This window comes from Lepidochelys olivacea, assembly GCF_965140295.1.
Source record: "Lepidochelys olivacea isolate rLepOli2 genome assembly, chromosome: 7".
Lineage (NCBI taxonomy): Eukaryota > Metazoa > Chordata > Testudines > Cheloniidae > Lepidochelys > Lepidochelys olivacea.
In genome coordinates this window covers 41,899,660-41,919,581 of record NC_140417.1, presented here as the reverse complement: position 1 = coordinate 41,919,581, position 19,922 = coordinate 41,899,660, and the positions used below count along the sequence as shown (strand labels likewise).

The 19,922-nt window shown below is 43.8% G+C and overlaps 1 protein-coding gene across 1 annotated transcript in view; it reads left to right on the top strand.

The window, feature by feature from the left end:
- IPPK (inositol-pentakisphosphate 2-kinase) overlaps positions 1 to 19,922 on the top strand; it is a 98,018-nt gene that overhangs the window by 62,650 nt on the left and 15,446 nt on the right. The window contains exon 4 of the mRNA XM_084635183.1: positions 1,686 to 1,752. Within this exon, the coding sequence (XP_084491309.1) occupies positions 1,686 to 1,752 (67 nt within the window). The remainder of the gene's footprint in view (positions 1 to 1,685; positions 1,753 to 19,922) is intronic.

The following is a 19,922-nucleotide window of genomic DNA, read 5'->3' as shown; positions in this document are numbered from 1 at the left end:
TTCCAACATATTTTCCCGATACCTCATGCTAATGCCTTTGAAACAATGCACACGCTTGATGTTCAGAGCATTATCCTTTTACCTAGATAGGACAAAACCATTTAGGAAAACCCCCAGTCTTTTTGTCTCTACTACTCAGCGCTCACAAGGAAATGCTATCGCTACACGGAGACTTTCCAAATGGATTGCTGACTGCATACGCCTTTGTTACCAACTCAGGCAAATACAATCTCCTATGTCAACTAGAATACACTCTACAAGAGCTGTTTCCACATCCACAGCCTTTCTTTGTAATGTCCTACTGTCTGACATATGCAAGGCAGCTAGCTACCTGGGCATCAAACCTTACCTTAGCTAATAACTACACTGTCATCCACACTGCAGCATCTGACACCAGATTGGGTAGAGCTGTCTTGTCAACAGCCTTCTTGCCTCCTCCGAAGTCCCAACTATCCTAAGGGATACTGCTTTTCAGTCACCTGAAGTGGAGCACCCCCAGGAACATCTCTCAAAGAAGAGGAGGTTACTCACTCTGTGCAGTAACTGATGTTCTTTGAGATGAGTGTCCCTGTGAGTGCTCCACTCCCCGCCCTCCTCCCCTCTACTTTGGAATTTGTAGCACACTCAGTTGTAGAGAAGGAACTGAGGAGCCCGGGCCGTGCATGCGTTATTAGAACACTGACAGCTCAAGAGGCAGACACAGTGCGTGCACAGCCCTTACGGGGTACTGCTGTAGAAATCTCCGATCAAAGGCGCTGGGATGCACCTTGACCTGAAGTGGAGCCACCCACAGGGGCACTCATCTGGAAGAATGTCAGCTACTGCACAGGGTGAGTAACCTCCTTTTTTTTTTTTTTTTTTATAATTGAGATAATGCAATTATGAATGGAACCCTGCCTGCCCCAGTGATACATCATTACCTAATCTATCGTCTTTGACTTCAAAATTGTTTTGTAAGCATGGGCTGCCCAGCCTGTTTCCCATGTCACTGCAGTGTGGCATGTTGGAGGAAGGGGTCTCTTCTTCACCCAGCCCTGTCCTCTCTTTCTAGGGAAAGATGGTTAACCTTCAAAATGTCTGACTTCTTTTTGCTCTTTTTCTGGCTGATGAACGTATCCTGGGAGAGCCTCATATTTTTAGACTTGTAATCTGTTACCTCCTTATTTCAATTCTTTGATAAATGAGTTGCTTCCATGAGTGAGGAGATCAGATCTACTTACACTTCAGTCTAGAAGTTCCTGGGCTCTATTTGGTTGCTGTGTTAAATCCTTAAATACAAGGACTTTACTAGTTTATAAATATAAGTTTATAAGTACAAAGACAAACTGATTTGTTACTTTCAGAAAATGCATAATGTTCCTGTAGTTGCATGAAACTGACAAACTGGCGAAGGGCTTTTTCTGTGTCTCATGACAGGATATGGTATTGATTATCTGGTCTCCTCAGACACAGAGTAAGATGAAACTTGTACTGTTTTATAGGGTCGAATAACAAACAAAACTCTCAACCAAGTAAATGGCTTGTTTTCACTGCAGTTCAGTTGATCTTATGTAACTTTTTGGCCCACTTTGTTGATACCCTCCAAAATTTTATGTATTTTTGTGTATTACCAGGTAACATTTTATTTTAAGATATTTCCTTTTAAAAGAAGCTGTCTGTTAAAATATTAAATATTTGTGTTTTAGGAAGTTGTTCAGCTACCTTTGGACTTTGTAAAACAGCTTTGTTTAAAGATCCAGTCTGAGAGGCCAGGTAAGGATCCCATTGCTATAATTAAGATTCTTGCATTCAACTATAAAATGTTCAGTTAAATTGCACAAGAAAAAAATTTATTTCTAAAATCTGATAAATAAAAGTTTTTTGATAAGTTACAATATCATTTAATCATTGCTCTTGCCTAGTCCTTAAAGGAACACAGTCCACTTGAAAATCAGACTGTGTGAAAATGTTGTATCTATTGCAACTAAATTACTATCCATGAAACAGGAGGAAGAAATTGTTTGTTTGTTTAACTTGTACATTTGTAAGCACTTTGTGTAGTCAGGTTTTTTTCTTTGCTAAAAAGACCTTTACAAATAGTAACGGGAACAGAAAACCCATTCTCCATTTTTGTAATGGAATTAAAAAACACTTGGACGTTTAAAGGTAACTGTGCGTTGGAATTGGTCAGTTTCAAAAATTGCGAGTAGATGTTTGTTTTCAATGCTTTCATTTGAGGCTAGACATTGATAATATCTTACGTATTTGTGTTTTTGCTTTACTAGTGAAAAAGTATTTTATGTAAAATAAACCAGAATGTGGAAGTTGACTTGTATCCATTGTCACCCATAACTTGGCATTCCTTTACTAAGAAGCTTGGGTTTTGAACCCTTTACCTGTAGTCTGCATGAAAACTGAATAATAAGTGTTGTTCAGCTTCCTTGTTTCCACAATGAAATAGTATGACACTTGTGAAGTAGATTTTCCTGGAAAACTCATCATATGTCATATTCTAATCCGTACAGGAGAAAATTCAAGAGAGATCTCTCTTCTCACTGATTACTCTTAGGCTCTTGGGTGGTTAGTTGAACAAATTCATGGGTTTTGACTAGTGCAGTCCCCTGGGGAATGATCTGGTACTAAAGTCTAGGAAGATGAGACATACTTTATGGTGCCTTCAATCTAGAAGAACTGGAATTGCTTTACAGATTAAGTACAGGACTCTCTGTACTACATTGCTGAAATAGATCCACCACTGGGGTGGCATACAGAGCACAGTTTAACAGTGCCAGTAATACTACACAACAGTATTAACTAGCCTGGGAAATGAATAATTTAACTGAAATTACAGGAGAAATGATAGTAGGCTGCATTAGTTAATAAAATTGGAATTTAGTCAGGATGATGGGACCTAACCCTCTCACTTCTAAGGGGGTGCCTCGCACTCAGAGCTCTCAGAATTTTCTTCAGAGTTCCTGTTCTTGCACTGACTGATACTGAGGGCTTGTCTTCACTATTGGGTAAGTTGATCTAAGTTACGCTACTCCACCTACGTGAATAACATAGCTGGAGTTGTCGTAGCTTAGGTTGACTTATCCCAGTGTCTTCATTGATGCTCTCCGGTTGACTTACCTTACTCTTCTCAGGGAGCTGGAGTACCAAAGTTGACCGGAGAGCACTCTGCCGTCGATTTAGCAGGTTTTCACTAGACCCACTAAATTGACACCATCTGCATCGATTGCAGCAGCGTCGAGCTCCCTGGTAGTGAAGACAAGCCCTCATTCTTAGTTATAAGACACTGTCACATGCTATGGTTGTATGACAGCTTGATGAGGTCACATTCAAGTTGGGACAGCAGTTTTGTTTTTAACAGGGAAATATTTCAAATCAAACCTCAATGGCTTTATAGGTTTTTTCATACACTATGTCTTTCTAAAAAGACCACCTAATTTAGGTGGGAATTACTGATACTTGAGATTTATGGGTCAGTGTCATCTGGCATGAGATTTCTACTCACATGTCCTTCGTATTAAAGCCAGGCAGAAAGACAATGTGTTACCTTGGACATACAAGGCTTGTTTTTGACTCTCGCCCATCCCAGCTGAGTATGCAACATCTGCTTGACTTGAAGCTAGCAATATCTCCATTGCTGACTTTTTTCTGTGTTCTGACGCATTTTAATGTACTCAAGTCTACTTCAGTTTTCTTCTGATTGTGTATTTTTCCTTGAAATGGAGCCTGCACATGTTATTCCGCCAGTATTTTCTTTTTTTCTGCTTGCAACAAACCTTCAAGCAATTTAGTGTTTGTTCAGTAGATTAAAGTAATTAAGCTAATGTTTGTATAATTTACTCCTTTGTCATCCTTCCCCTTTTTGTAGTGTTTTTGTTGAAAGCTGTATTTCAGTGGCTGTGCTTTCAGTTGGAAGAATCATAGAACTTGAAGGGACCTCGAGAGGTCATCTAGTCCAGTCCACTACGCTCTCGACAGGACTAAGTATTATCTATTCTAGACCAGTGGTCTCCAACCTTTTTACGCTGAAGATCACTTTTTGAATCTAAGGGCAACCCAGGATCTGCCCCGCTCACTCCATCCCCCCATCCCCCCACCCTCACTCATTTTCACTGGGCTGAGGCAGCGGGTTGGGGTTCGTGAGGGAGTGCGGGCTCTGCGCTGGGGCCAAGGGGTTTGTAGTGTGGGAGGGGGCTCTGGGCTGAGCCTGGGGCAGGGGGTGGGGTGCAGGAGGGAGTGCAGGGTGCAGGCTCTGGGAGGGGGCTCTGGTCTAGGATAGCATTTTGGGGTGCAGGAGGGGGTACAGGGTGCTGGCTCTGGGAGGGGGCTTCAGGCTGGGGTGGAGTGTTGCAGTGCAGGAGGGGGTATGGGTTGCTGGCTCTGGGCTGGGGTGCAGGAGGGGGTATGGAGTGCTGGCTTCGGGAAGGGGGCTCAGGGATAAGAGTTGGGGTGTGGCCTTCCGCTGGGCAGCACTTACCACCAGTGGCTCCTGGTCGGCAGCGGGCGCAGCAAGACTAAGGCAGAGTCCTTGCCTACCCTGGCCCCACGCTGCTCCTGGAAGGATCCAATGTGCCCTTGTGGCCCCTCGGGGGGGGGGGGGGCAGTGGAAGGCCCCAAGCGCCATGCGCTGCCCCTCTCTGCAAGCACCGCCCCCACAGCTTTTCTGGCAATGCTATGGGGGCGATGCTTGCAGGCAGGAGCAGCATGCAGAGGGAGATCCCTGCCCCCAGGGCTGCAGGTCTGTGCTGCCCGCTTCCGGGAGTGGCTTTGGGCTGTGGTAGGCAAGGAGTCTGCCTTAGCGGCAGCCATACTCCACCACTGGAAATTGCAATTGACTGGTTGGTGACCACTGATCTAGACTATCCCTGACAGGTGTTTCTTTAACCTGCTCTTAAAAATCTCGAATGGTGGAGATTCAGCAATCTCCCTAAGCAATTTATTCCAGTGCTTAACCATCCTGACAGGAAGTTTTTCCTAATGTCCAACCTAAACTTCCCTTGCTGCAATTTAAGCCCATTGCTTCTTGTCCTATCCTCAGAGGTTAAGAAGGCCACCTTTTTGCTGCTGTTTTGTGTGGCCTGTCAGCCTGGACTTCAGGGAGTTTCTACTGCTTTGGAGAGGGCTTCTTTCGGAATTTACTGCTTAGTTTGGAAACGTGATGTCAGTGTGAATCCCCCTATAGGTGCACGTGTGAGATCGTAGTATTTTGGATGGTTATATCCACTAGGACAGCACATGTCCTTTCTGCCTCCTCATTCGCCCATACAAAGACATTCTCCCTTGACCCTCCATTTGATCACTCCTACTGCCTATGGCAGCAAGACAGAACCTAGTAAGTGTCTGACCTGCTATTCTTTAGTTACAGCTAAATTATTCAAAATTCTCTACTAGCTGTACAAAACTTCAATAAAAGGAACTCAACCCATCTGGATTGATTTCTGATGGTCAGATGCTCCTGTACGGGGTGGCACAACCTCAGCTGTCCCTGGCAGACTGAGTATATTGAGCTTCAAACCCTGGTACTGAGAGTGCCATAATCTCAGTGCTGCCCTCACAGGAAATCTATTCCTTCTCATCATCATCAGGACATACCTACCTCTATTCCCCATTCTTTATCCCAAAAAGAAAGGGAGTCGGGGGAGCTTCATCCTCTCCTAGAGCTGAGGGAACTCAACAAGTATGTATGCCATCTCAGGTTGTGGATGGTAATGTTGGCCTCAATCTTTCCATCTCTTCAGGCTAAAGACTAGTTCATGGTTCTCAGCTTGCAAATCCATTCTTCCATGTAGCCATGCTTCCTGATCTCAGGAAGTACTGCAGATTCACATTGGGTCTAACCATTACCAGTACACATTACTGCCATTCAGACTCCTTACAGCACCAAGAGTCTTCATGAAATGTCTAACAGTGGTAGCAGCACATGCAGAGACAGGGCACCCATGTCTGTACATACTTACAGGTTTCAGAGTAACAGCCGTGTTAGTCTGTATTCGCAAAAAGAAAAGGAGTACTTGTGGCACCTTAGAGACTAACCAATTTATTTGAGCATAAGCTTTCGTGAGCTACAGCTCACTTCATCGGATGCATACTGTGGAAAGTGTAGAAGATCTTTTTATATATACACACAAAGCATGGAAAAATACCTCCTCCCACCCCACTCTCCTACTGGTAATAGCTTATCTAAAGTGATCACTCCTTACAATGCGTATGATAATCAAGTTGAGCCATTTCTCACCCCCCCACACACACACATCCCACACACACAAACCCACTCTCCTGCTGGTAATAGCTTATCTAAAGTGACCACTCTCCTTACAATGTGTATAATAATCAAGGTGGGCCATTTCCAGCACAAATCCAGGGTTTAACAAGAACGTCTGGAGGCGGGGTAGGAAAAAACAAGGGGAAATAGGTTACCTTGCATAATGACTTGGCCACTCCCAGTCTCTATTCAAGCCTAAGTTAATTGTATCCAATTTGCAAATGAATTCCAATTCAACAGTTTCTCGCTGGAGTCTGGATTTGAAGTTTTTTTGTTGTAATATCACAACTTTCATGTCTGAAATCGCGTGACCAGAGAGATTGAAGTGTTCTCCAACTGGTTTATGAATGTTATAATTCTTGACATCTGATTTGTGTCCATTTATTCTTTTACATAGAGACTGTCCAGTTTGACCAATGTACATGGCAGAGGGGCATTGCTGGCACATGATGGCATATATCACATTGGTGGATGTGCAGATGAACGAGCCTCTGATAGTGTGGCTGATGTTATTAGGCCCTGTGATGGTGTCCCCTGAATAAATATGTGGGCACAGTTGGCAACGGCCTTTGTTGCAAGGATAGGTTCCTGGGTTAGTGGTTCTGTTGTGTGGTATGTGGTTGCTGGTGAGTATTTGCTTCAGGTTGGGGGGCTGTCTGTAGGCAAGGACTGGCCTGTCTCCCAAGATTTGTGAGAGTGTTGGGTCATCCTTCAGGATAGGTTGTAGATCCTTAATAATGCGTTGGAGGGGTTTCAGTTGGGGGCTGAAGGTGACGGCTAGTGGTGTTCTGTTATTTTCTTTGTTGGGCCTGTCCTGTAGTAGGAGACTTCTGGGAACTCTTCTGGCTCTATCAATCTGTTTCTTCACTTCCGCAGGTGGGTATTGTAGTTGTAAGAATGCTTGATAGAGATCTTGTAGGTGTTTGTCTCTGTCTGAGGGGTTGGAGCAAATGCGGTTGTATCGCAGAGCTTGGCTGTAGACGATGGATCGTGTGGTGTGGTCAGGGTGAAAGCTGGAGGCATGTAGGTAGGAATAGCGGTCAGTAGGTTTCCGGTATAGGGTGGTGTTTATGTGACCATCGTTTATTAGCACTGAAGTGTCCAGGAAGTGGATCTCTTGTGTGGACTGGTCCAGGCTGAGGTTGATGGTGGGATGGAAATTGTTGAAATCATGGTGGAATTCCTCAAGGGCTTCTTTTCCACAACCTATCCTGAAGGATGACCCAACATCTAAGGTGCCACAAGTACTCCTTTTCTTTTTGTCCATACTTAGATGATTGGCTGATCAGAAGCAAGTCCCAGAAGGATACCACAACAGCTCTAGAGTATGTGCTCTCATTGCTCACCCACTTAAGGTTCCTTGTGAACTAAGAGAAAATCTCAATCCATTACAGATGATAGAATTCACAGGGACTATGATCAGCTCTCAGCTGGCAAAAGTCTGTCTCCTAGAGGATGTGTTCCAGTCCAGTTGATAATAAATTACCCAAACTCAAGTCTAGTTAAGATGGTACTTATCCCAGGACTGCTAGGCTACATGTTGGTGTGTATATATGTGGTGCTGTTTGTCCAGCTTCACCTGTGGCTCCTATAATTTCAGCTGAGGTCCTGACACCACATGAACAAGAGGGTCACAGTCCCAGCTCAAACAGGAATCTAGTTGGTGGTTATACTTCAAGAATGCCTGAAAGGAAATTTGATTCTCTGTACACTCTCTGACAATGACATTCTTCATGGATGTATTAGGAACTGGGTGGGGACCCCATCTGAACCACTTGCAGATGCAAGGCACCTTATCCCAGGACATCTTGAACCTCCACATAAACATCCTGGAGCTCAGGCCCATGATACTGGCTTATGTGGCACTCCTACCCATCCTACGGAACTCCATGATGGAGATATTGACAGACAATACATCTGCAATGAGCTACATAGACAAGCAGGGAGGAATTGGTTCATCACCCCCCTGCCAGGAAGCAAAGAAGCTATTGATGTGGTGTCATCAACATAGAATAATTCCATAGGCTCTGCTCCTTCCGGGAGTCAGCAACAGCCTGGCATACTACTTCAGCAGGCATTTAGTAACCAACCACTAGTGACAGGTTTCAGAGTAACAGCCGTGTTAGTCTGTATTCGCAAAAAGAAAAGGAGTACTTGTGGCACCTTAGAGACTAACCAATTTATTTGAGCATAAGCTTTCGTGAGCTACAGCTCACTTCATCAGATGCATACTTTCCTTTTCTTTTTGCAGCCACTAGTGGTCGCTGCAAAACTGCATCGTAGGGCCAGTATTCTGTCAATGGGGGATTCCCACAACAGACCTTTTCGCCACCAAATGCCCAGGATTTCCTTCAGAGGAGGCATGAGCCTGGGTTTGTTGCCAAAGGCGTTCTTGCTACAGTGCACTCAGACTTCTTTTATATGTCATTCCACAGTTTCCTCCCCCTCCTCCTGGACCCGAGGGTGACATCCTAGGCCACCGTAATCCTTTTTACTGGTTGAGGATAGTTACGTCTGTCAGACCAATTGCAGATTTGGCCTCCCAACCATTTCCCAGCCTGTCTGAACATAATATTCCAGAATTGTGGTCAGATACTGTACCTAGACCTGCAGTCATTGGACCTGAAAGATTGGATGGTGGTTGGTTGAGTACTACTGCTAAGAATTTCATGAATCTGTTAGGAGCAGTTTCCCAGAGCAGAAAGCCATCCATAAGAAAGACGTGTTCCTTAAAATAGGAAAGGTTCTTCATATAGACAGTGCAACACAATCAATGTCCAGAAGAGGCCTTGATAACTGAGGATCCTTGAAGCATGCTGATCTAGTAGCCAGCTTCCAAGGTCCACCTCACAGCAATATTGGCGAGTTGTGCTCATTTTTCTCAGTTCTCTTACTTGACAGTATGCATCGTACCTGTGCAATGTTCTTTCTGGTTACTGTCACCTTGGCAACGTGGGTCAGTAAACTCCAAGCTCTTGTGGTTGGACCTCCCTATAAATTCTTTCAGAGACAGTCAGTTATGCTGCTATCACATTTCACATTCCACCATAAATGGTGTTGCAGAATTCCACCTGACCCAGTCAATCTCCCTCTGTCTTCTTCCCAAAACTCCACAGGAGGGAAAAGAAATGACATACACTACATGTCTCCAGAGCCTTACTCTATTACATTGACAAGATCAAGCCTTTTAGTTAGTCTCCTCACCTCTTCGTAGCCATAATCTGACCCTTCAAAAAGCCAGGCCATCTAGTCACAGATTCCCTAAATGGATCACCTGTATTTCCATTTTATCTGATAGTTGGGGAATATCTCCTTCTGAATATTGTGACTATCTCCTCCAGAGCACAGACAGCATCTTCAGCCTGCTTCAGGAGTGTACAGTACCTGAGATCCGCAAGGCAGCAAAGTGGAGCCACCCAATGACCGTAATTGAACACCATGCTCTAGACTTAGCAACTAGATCAGATGCCACATTTGGGAGATCAGTACTTCATTCATTATTTGACTAATGAAGCTGAAACTCCTCATTCCCACCATCCAGTGAAAAGACTGCTTTCCCGTCACCTGCAGTGAGATCCATCCCTACAAGATCTGTGGTTCTTTGATTGTAGTTAGTGTGGATTCCACAACTTGCCCTTTCTCCCTATTTTTCTGAGTCCTCCCAGTTGCAGATTGCAAGGGAATGACAGGGGGGGTCAGTGGCTGCACTCTTTGTACCATCACATTGGAGCAAAAGGAGGCTCTTTTCCCCAATGGATGTGACTACTGAAAAGATTTAGATCTTGCACACAGGAGACTCTTGTACACACAGTGGGATCCATGCTGTCTACAACATCTCCATCACATTTACTTTGCAGAGTAAGTAATAGTTCAGTCTTTTGCACGGATAAGGCATTAGCATGGTTGGGCATTAGGAAAAGCTTCCTAACTGTCAGCGTGGGTAAGCACTGGAATAAATTGTTTAGGGAGGCTATGGAATCTCTATCATTGGAGATTTTGAAGAGCAGGTTAGACAAATACCTGTCAGGGATGGTCTAGATCAGGGGAAGGCAAACTATAGCCCACGGGCTGGATTCAGCCCATCAGGGCTGTCAGTCTGGCCCGCGGGGCTGAGGCAGACTTCCTGCCTGCCCTGGCTCTTTGTCGCTCTTGGAAGCAGCCGGCACAGCGGCCCTGTAGGGGGAGGGAAGGGAGGGCAGAGGGTTCCATGCGCTGGCCTCGCCTGCAGGCACCCCCCCCCCCGCAGCTCTCATTGGATAGGAACGGCCAATGGGAGCTTCGGGAGTGGTATCCACAGGCGAGGGCAGTGGGTGATAGAGCTGCCTGCTCCTTCCTCTGGGATTGGGGCCACGACAGGCAGAGACCCTGCCTTAGCCCCACTGCCACCCCGGAGCTGCTTGAGGTAAGCAGCGCTGGGCCAGAGCCTGCACCCCAACCCCTTGTCCTGAGCCCCTTCCTGCACACTGCACCTCCTCCCACACCCTGCACTCCCTTCTGCGCCCCATTCCCCTGACCCAGCCCTACATTCATGGCCCTGCATACAATTTCCCCACCCAGATCTGGCCCTCAGGCCAAAAAGTTTGCCCACCTCTGGTCTAGATAATATTTAGTCCTGCCATGAGTTCAGGGAAATGGACTAGGTGGCCTCTCAAGGCCCCTTCCAGTCCTATGATTCTATTATTCCTGGACAAACATTATGTACTTGACTGGGGAATGAAGACAGTACTTCTGAAACTGAGATTTGCATAATCTCTGAGTAGTAAAATACAATGGTATTAATCTATTGGCAGGAATGTTAAATTCCAAGGACGTTTCTTGCTGGGAATATCCTTTTGTATAACTGGTCTAGATTTTTCTCTGTTTTCTTTCCAAATTTACTACAAATCCATCTCCACTAATCTGGCAGCAGTTGCGAAGAGATGTTTTAACTGGGGCTGTCGATTAACTGCAGTTAACTCGCACGATTAACTAAAAAAAATTAACTGCAATTAAAAATTTATTGCGATTAATCGCATTGTTAAATAAGAGAATACCAATAGACATTTATTTAATATTTTTGGATGTTTTTCTCCATTTTCAAATATATTGATTTCTCTTACAACAGCGAATACAAAGTGTACAGTGCTCCCTTTATATTATTTTTATTACGACTATTTACACTGTAAAAATGATAAAAGAAATATTATTTTTCAGTCCACCTCACACAAGTACTGTAGTGCAATCTCTTTATTGTGAAAGTGTAACTTACAAATGTAGATTTTTTAAAAAAAATTTTTATGTATCACCACTCAAAAACAAAACAATGTAAAACTTTAGAGCTTACAGGTCCACTCAGTCCTACTTCTTGTTCCGCCAATTGCAAAGACAAACAAGTTTGTTTATATTTACGGGAGATACTGCTGACTGCTTATTCTTTACAATGTTACCTGAAAGTGAAAACAAGCATTCACATGGCAATTTTGTAGCTGGCTTTGCAAGGTATTTACGTGCCAGATAAGCGAAACATTCATATGCCCCTTCATGTTTTGGTCACCATTTCAGACGACATGCTTCCATGCTGATGATGCTTGTTAAAAAAAAAAAAAAAAAGTGTTAATTAAATTTGTGACTGAACTCCTTGGGGAGAATTATATGTCTCCTGCTCTGTTTTACCCACATTCTGCCATATATTTCATGTTATAGCAGTCTCGGATGATGACCCAGCACATGTTCGTTTTAAGAACACTTTCACAGCAGATTTGACAAAACGCAAAGAAGGTACCAATGTGAGATTTCTAAAGATAGCTACAGCACTCGACCCAAGATTTAAGAATCTGACGTGCCTTCCACAATCTGAGAGGGACGAGGTGTGGAGCATGCTTTCAGATGTCTTAAAAGAGCAGTGCTCTCATGTGGAAACTACAGAACCCGAACCACCAAAAAAAGAAAATCAGTCTTCTGCTGGTGGCAACTGACTCATGATGATGAAAATGAACATGCGTCGTTCTACTCTGGTTTGGATTGTTATCGAGCAGAGCCCGTCGTCAGCATGGACGCATGTCTTCTGGAGTGGTGGTTGAAGCATGAAGGGACATATGAATCTTTAGCGCATCTGCAACATACATATCTTGCAATGCTAGCTACAACAGTACCATGTGGATGCCTGTTCTCACTTTCAGGTGACATTTTAAACAAGACGTGGGCAGCATTATATCCTGCAAACCGATATTGTTTGTCTGAGCAATTGGCTGAAATGGGACTGTGTGGACTTTTAGGTTCTAAAGTTTTACATTGTTTTGTTTTTGAATGCAGTTATTTTTTGTACATCATTCTACATTTGTAAGTTCAACTTTCATTATAAAGAGATTGCACTACAGTACTTGTATTAGGTGGATTGAAATATACTATTTTTTGTTTTTTTACAGTGCAAATCAGGGTGAATTTGATTTAAATCACTAGTCAGGAAGATTTTATTTAATAATGGATTTCTACATAAAAGTGCATTCTTGTTGGTTGTTATAACCTTAATACTTTTTTTTCACAACTCAGATAGCTGAATCCCAAACTGGGTCTCTTTTACGGCGTGCTGCCATTATAGGTTTTCCCTTCTAGTGAGAGAATGATATGGTAGATCTCAAATCAATGAAGGTTTCAGAGTGGTAGCCATGTTAGTCTATATCAGCAAAAATAACAAGGAGTCCTTGTGGCACCTTAAAGACTAACATATTTATTTGGGCATAAGCTTTCATGGGTTAGAACCAGCTTTATCAGATGCATGGAGTGAAAATACAGGAGCAGGTACAAATACATGAAAGGATGGGGGTTGCTTTACCAAGTGTGAGGTCAGTCTAATGAGATAAATCAATTAACAGCAGGATACCAAGTAGGGGAAAAATAACCTTTGAAGTGGTAAGAGAGTGGCCCATTACAGACAGTTCACAAGAAGGTGTGAGTAGCAGTAGGGAGAAATTAGTATTGGGGAAATTAAGTTTAGGTTTTGTAATGACCCAACCACTCCAATCTCTCTTCAGGCTTAATCTGATGGTATCCAGTTTGCAAATTAATTCCAGTTCTGCAGCTTCTCGTTGGAGTCTGTTTTTTGAAGGTTTTTTGTTGAAGAATTGCCACTTTTAGGTCTGTTATCAATGAAGGCTATACTCAGAAAAATCTCAAGACTTCTGGAATATGCTGCTCAGACAGTTTCACTTTTGTTTCTACTACCTGTCCCTCCTTTCTCACGTTTATCTCCAGACTTCTCCTTGTCCAGATCTTTTCCGCCCCCAACCATCTTCTATTCATTTAACTTTTTGAAACTTTGCACTTTTAGAGAGAGGTAAGGGACTGATCGTGTGTACAGAAATTTGCAGAGGGACAATAGAGTTGAGGTCTGTTGTTTCTCACCTCTATATATTTATTTAAAAACATTTTTACTGTTAACAAGCATGTTATCTCTGGAGACACAAATCTTCAGTTTGAGAAAACTGCAAAACTAAGCATCTCTGATGGTATCTTCTAGACTGAGCACTGAGTCCCATTGGGTAGGTAGAAAGATTAACCTAAATAATCTATACAGAAACCCCTGGAGCCCCATCAGATTGGGTCCCTAAATCCATGAACTACTGGAACTCATTTACAAAACTTTTCTTAAACATTACATGAATATATTGTTTCATACTATAGAATTTATAAACCCTATTCCATGATGAGATCTCTTTGAGCTATAATGTATCTTAATTAAAACTATCTTTAAAATATAGGTTTTTTCCTGAAAAAGCATTTTATAAAAAAAAAAAATCTTTAAATAAAAACTGATTGTTTAAAAAATTGATTTTTATCCACTCTGGTGCAAGTATTTGTAATAAAAAAATAAATAGAAAGTGAGCACTGTACACTTTGTGTTCTGTGTTGTAATTGAAATCAATATTTACAATTGTACAAAAATCCAAAAATATTTAAGTAAATTGTACTTTATTATTGTTTAACAGTGCAGTTAATTGAAATTTTATTAATCGCTTGACAGCCCTAGTTTTAATCACTATAACATCTAATCAGTTACTCCTGAGGATGTTCTGTGCCAAAAAATTTAAAGTTCTGCGCAAATAAATGTGGAGGCTCCAGCATGGCTTTGGGGAGCACAGGCCACTGGCTGCACAGAGGTGGGAAATCACTGTGCAGCTCCCCCCCACCCTGGACATGGACTCAGTGGTGATGCTGCACGCAACCATGACACAGTGCAAGGACTGGGCCTGCCTCAGAAACACCCCCCTCCATGCCTGGTGCATCGGGTGTGGACAGGCAGGCTCATCAAGGCAGGATCCAAGTGTGGAGGGATCCAGGTGTGGGTTGAGAGGGTTCTGTGTGGGCAATCTGGGTGTTGGTGGGTCAGTGGGGGATCCGAGTGCGGGGGGCATCTGGATGCACAAGGGCTTGTTGGGGTTTCTGGGTGCAGTGGTAGTGAGACTCTACAGGGGGGTCCAGGTGAAAGTGGTTGGGGTGCAGCAGGGGGGCGGGGTCTGGGTCAGGGGGAATAGAGCTTGGTGGGGGGGGTCTGGGTGTGGAAGGTTCGGGGGGCTTGGCGTCCAGATGCTGGGGTACTGTTTTCTGGGATTAGTATCCAGGTGCGTCTGATTGGGGCTTGGTGGGGTGGGGACAGGAGCAGCTCTACCAATTTTGCCGCCCCAAGCAGTCACCGCGGAATTGCTGCTGCCGCAACAGCTGCCACCAAATTGCCGCTGCAAGACACGGACTGCCACCCTATTCTACATGGTGCCCCAAGCACCTGCTTGGAAAGCTGGTGCCTGGAGCCGGCCCTGGGTGGGATCTGGGTGCGAGTATCTTGTCGAGGTGGTCCAGGTGCAGGGGGAGTGGGGCTCATTGCGGGGGGTTCTGAGTGTGTGTGTGGGGGGGTGAGGATCAGTGGGAGGGTCTGGTATGAAGAGGTCTGGATTCATGGGGGTTGGGTGGATGGGGGAGCAGCTTTCTGTACAGGGATCCCTCCCCCTGCAGCTGAGGAGTGATGGGTCGGGTGGGGGGGCAGTTCGCAGCTCTGGGGGAAATCTGGGGGTGGGTCTGAACCAGCCCTGCTGCCATGCAGGGGAAGAGGAAGTTCTGTCCTCCCAGCTCAGCCAGGGCTAGCAGCTGAGCCTGGTACAGGGTTGGGACCAGGTCTTCTCCAACCCCGCCCCATGCCCCATAGTGGTTAAACTCTCTGCTGGCTGCCCTGGGCATCTGAAACATACTGCCGGGGAGGGTCGCATGACCGCTCTTGTGGCTTCCCTTTCCTTTCCTGTCAGAAAGTCATTTTTCTGTGGGGAAGCAAAGAAATCTGCAGAGGACATAAATTCTGCGCATGTGCAGTAGTGCAGAATTCCCCCAGGAGTAAAATTCAGTAGACAAGTGGTAAAATACCTTTGTTCCGTCTGAGTGCTGCCACTAGGTCTACATCCTGTGAAACTGCAAAACATTAGCAGTACAATGATGGGGCATGTCCCACTGATAGTGACTTAATTTTGAGCTGACCAGTTTCGATTTATCCTTCCAGTATAAAAAAGCCTGAGGAACTATATGGCAATTGTGTACTTAGTACTCAACATGGAGTTAGGTTTGGTGGAAGAATCAGCATTTCATCAGCCCCTGTAATAATTTTAGTGGCTTTGGAACAGCCCTGTTTGGTTTTTTTTTTGTACCCATGACTTGATGAGTATTTATTGATCACCCCTCTAAAGCAATTTTCTTATCTATACCCTCAGAGACAAGTGAGGAAGAAGCTGGATTTCATGTAAACATGTAACAAAGAAATCATCATTTCTACTAACTACTGCTTATACACTGAACCTCACTTTCTGAATTTAGGAAGCTCTTCTGGTGTGGTAAAATTCTGTCTCATTTCCCTCTTTCTCCATTTTTCTTTTTCCAGAACTCTTGCTGTCAGTATAAAGGCAGGTCCAAGAGTTAAATAATTGTCCCATAACTGCAATGTTTTCCCTTCTCCACTAAGAATACATCTCTGAGAGACATAATGGGCCAGAGTCCTAGGGACTGTAGACGTAATGGGCCTAGAGTCCTAGTGATCAATGGCTCCATGTCTAGTTGGCAGCCGGTATCAAGTGGAGTGCCCCAAGGATCAGTCCTGGGGCCGGTTTTGTTCAATATCTTCATAAATGATCTGGAGGATGGTGTGGATTGCACTCTCAGCAAATTTGCGGATGATACTAAACTGGGAGGAGTGGTAGATACGCTGGAGGGGAGGGATAGGATACAGAAGGACCTAGACAAATTGGAGGATTGGGCCAAAAGAAATCTGATGAGGTTCAATAAGGATAAGTGCAGGGTTCTGCACTTAGGACGGAAGAACCCAGTGCACAGCTACAGACTAGGGACCGAATGGCTAGGCAGCAGTTCTGCGGAAAAGGACCTAGGGGTGACAGTGGACGAGAAGCTGGATATGAGTCAGCAGTGTGCCCTTGTTGCCAAGAAGGCCAATGGCATTTTGGGATGTATAAGTAGGGGCATAGCGAGCAGATCGAGGGACGTGATCGTTCCCCTCTATTCGACATTGGTGAGGCCTCATCTGGAGTACTGTGTCCAGTTTTGGGCCCCACACTTCAAGAAGGATGTGGATAAATTGGAGAGAGTCCAGCGAAGGGCAACAAAATTGATTAGGGGTCTAGAACACATGACTTATGAGGAGAGGCTGAGGGAGCTGGGATTGTTTAGCCTGCAGAAGAGAAGAATGAGGGGGGATTTGATAGCTGCTTTCAACTACCTGAAAGGGGGTTCCAGAGAGGATGGCTCTAGCCTGTTCTCAATGGTAGCAGATGACAGAACAAGGAGTAATGGTCTCAAGTTGCCGTGGGGGAGGTTTAGATTGGATATTAGGAAAAACTTTTTCACTAAGAGGGTGGTGAAACACTGGAATGCATTACCTAGGGAGGTGGTAGAATCTCCTTCCTTAGAGGTTTTTAAGGTCAGGCTTGACAAAGCCCTGGCTGGGATGATTTAACTGGGAATTGGTCCTGCTTCGAGCAGGGGGTTGGACTAGATGACCTTCAGGGGTCCCTTCCAACCCTGATATTCTATGATTCTATGACTGACGAGTGTGTGTCTGGGGTGGGATGGGAAGAGATGATTAGTTAAAATTCCATTACACTTTATGTAAGTAAGCTATGCTCTGGGCCTGATGTCATGACTCCCAGAACAGCCTTCAAACAGGAATTGGAGACTGTTTCTGAAACAGGAACTATGTGGTGGTTTATTAAGATGTGACCATTCTCATTTTGGAAAACAATTGTGCGTGGCTTCACTTTAGAAGCACCGCCCATGTTTTAAAAGGTTGGTGATAGGAATGAATATACTGATTACATGGAAATAATATTAGGAAATTTATGAAGGATTAGGTATTTGTTTCCATGTAATCTGTGATGATTTAGAAATAAAACTGAATAAGCTGGATGCTCTCAGCAGTGCAGTTGTATTCTATTATGAATGTTGGGATCAGTGTCTAGTCCCCTCTTTCTTCAGTAGTGCTCCCTCTGAAAGTGTCTTTTCTTGTTAACTTTTGTAACTGTTCTGTTACAATATGTCATGCTGTTAGATTCTTCAATAATTAAGAGAAGTGTGGGAGAATATCCTTCTATTGAGAAAATTTAGAAATGATGCCTAGTGCTCAAGAAAATTCAGCAGTTCAAGCCCTGTATTTCTATTAATCACTATACACTAGTAGGGATGCTGCATTTGGTGAGCACCAAAGAGATAATTAATAAACACTGCGTACGAAAGATAGGAAGTATGGCAAGAGACCATCCTTGCTTAACCAGGAGATCGTCAATGATCTAAAAATCAAAAAGAGTCCTACAAAAAGTGGAAACTAGGTCAAATTACAAAGGATGAATATAAACAAATAACACAAGTTTGTGGGGACAAAATTAGAAAGGCCAAGTCACAAAACGAGATCAAACTAGCTAGAGACATAAAGGGTAACAAGAAAACATTCTACAGATACATTAGAGGCAAGAGGAAGACCAAGGACAGGGTAGACCCGTTACTCAACGAGGGGGGAAAAATAATAACAGAAAATATTAAAATGCCAGAGGTGCTTAATGACATCTTTGTTTCGGTTTTCACCAAGAAGGTTGGTGGTGATTGGCCGTCTAACATAGTGAATGTCTGTGAAAATGAGGTAGGATCAGAGGCTAAAATAGGAAAAGAACAAGCTAAAAATTACTTAAACAAGTTAGATGTCTTCAGGTCACCAGGGCCTGATGAAATACATCCTAGAATTCTCAAGAAGCTGACTGAGGAGATATCTGAGCCATTAGCAATTATCTTTGAAAAGTCATGGAAGATGTGAGAGATTCCAGAATACTGGAAAATGACAAATATAGTGCCCATCTATAAAAAGGGAAATAAGGACAACCCAGGGAATTACAGTCCAGAGAAGAGCAACAAAAATGATTGAAGGGCTAGAAAACGTGACCTGTGAGGGAAGATTTTAAAAATTGGGTTTGTTTAGTCTGGAAAAGAGAAGACTGAGAGGGGACATAACAGTTTTCAAGTACGTAAAAGGTTGTTACGAGGAGGAGGGAGAAGAATTGTTGTTCTTAACCTCGAAGGATAGGACAAGAAGCAATGGGTTTAAATAGCAGCAAGGGAGGTTTCGGTTGGACATTAGGAAAAACTTCCTAACTGTCAGGGTGGCTAAGCACTGGAATAAATTGCCAAGGGAGGTTGTGGAATCTTCATCATTGGAGATTTTTAAGAGCAGGTTAGACAAACACCCGTCAGGGATGATCTAGATAAGACTTAGTCCTACCATGAGTGCAGGGGACTGGACTAGATGACCTCTCCAGGTCCCTTCCAGTCCTTTGGTTCTATATGCAGTAGCAGTGCTTCACTTGAATCCATTTCAGCTTCTTTTTTGTAACTTTGAGGTTTTTTTCTGTTGCACTAATGAGCCGATGGTCCATTGAAATCAGAGCAAAACCAAAACTGTGATTGTGGTCCATACTTACAATTAAATGTGCACACCGTGCTGTAGCAAATGGATTGAGACAAATGCACAGTGCCATACGAGGATCTGATGTGTCTGGAAGAATCGGCTTTGCCAATTATTCATTGCTCTTAGTAAAATGTGCTCTGTAAGGTGTGGTTTCCGTTTTTATTTATTTATTTATTTATTTTTGGTAATCCTAAAGCTTGCCTTGCCCTCCCAGAATATGTTCCTTGCCCACCCAGGGGGGGTCCGTCCTCCAGTTTGAGAACCTTTGCACTAAACTGTTGAAATCTGGAAGAAAAAAAAAATCTGTGTCCTTCTGGAGAGGGATGTTCTTTCTGAGACAGTGTCTGTTGAAGTGTTGACTGTATCAAAATGGGACCAACCCTCTTCCACCACTGATTTTAAAAAAAAGGTGGGGGGAGGGCAAGTGAAATGACAGATGGGAGCAGGAGAAAACATCTTTTACAAGTAAGGGGTGTGCTCCATTTCTTTCTTAGTTTTGGTCATTTCATTTGGCCTTACATAATCACTACTGCCATTTCTAATGCCCAAGCAGGGTTTTCTGGACCCAGTACTACTTGTCAATGACAGATGTGATTCTGGGAGAGGATAAGTTTTCTTTGTCTTCTGTATTTCTTCCTTTCTTCCCCCATCACTCTACCTCTGAACTCTACCAGCATGAGGCCTGGACTACAT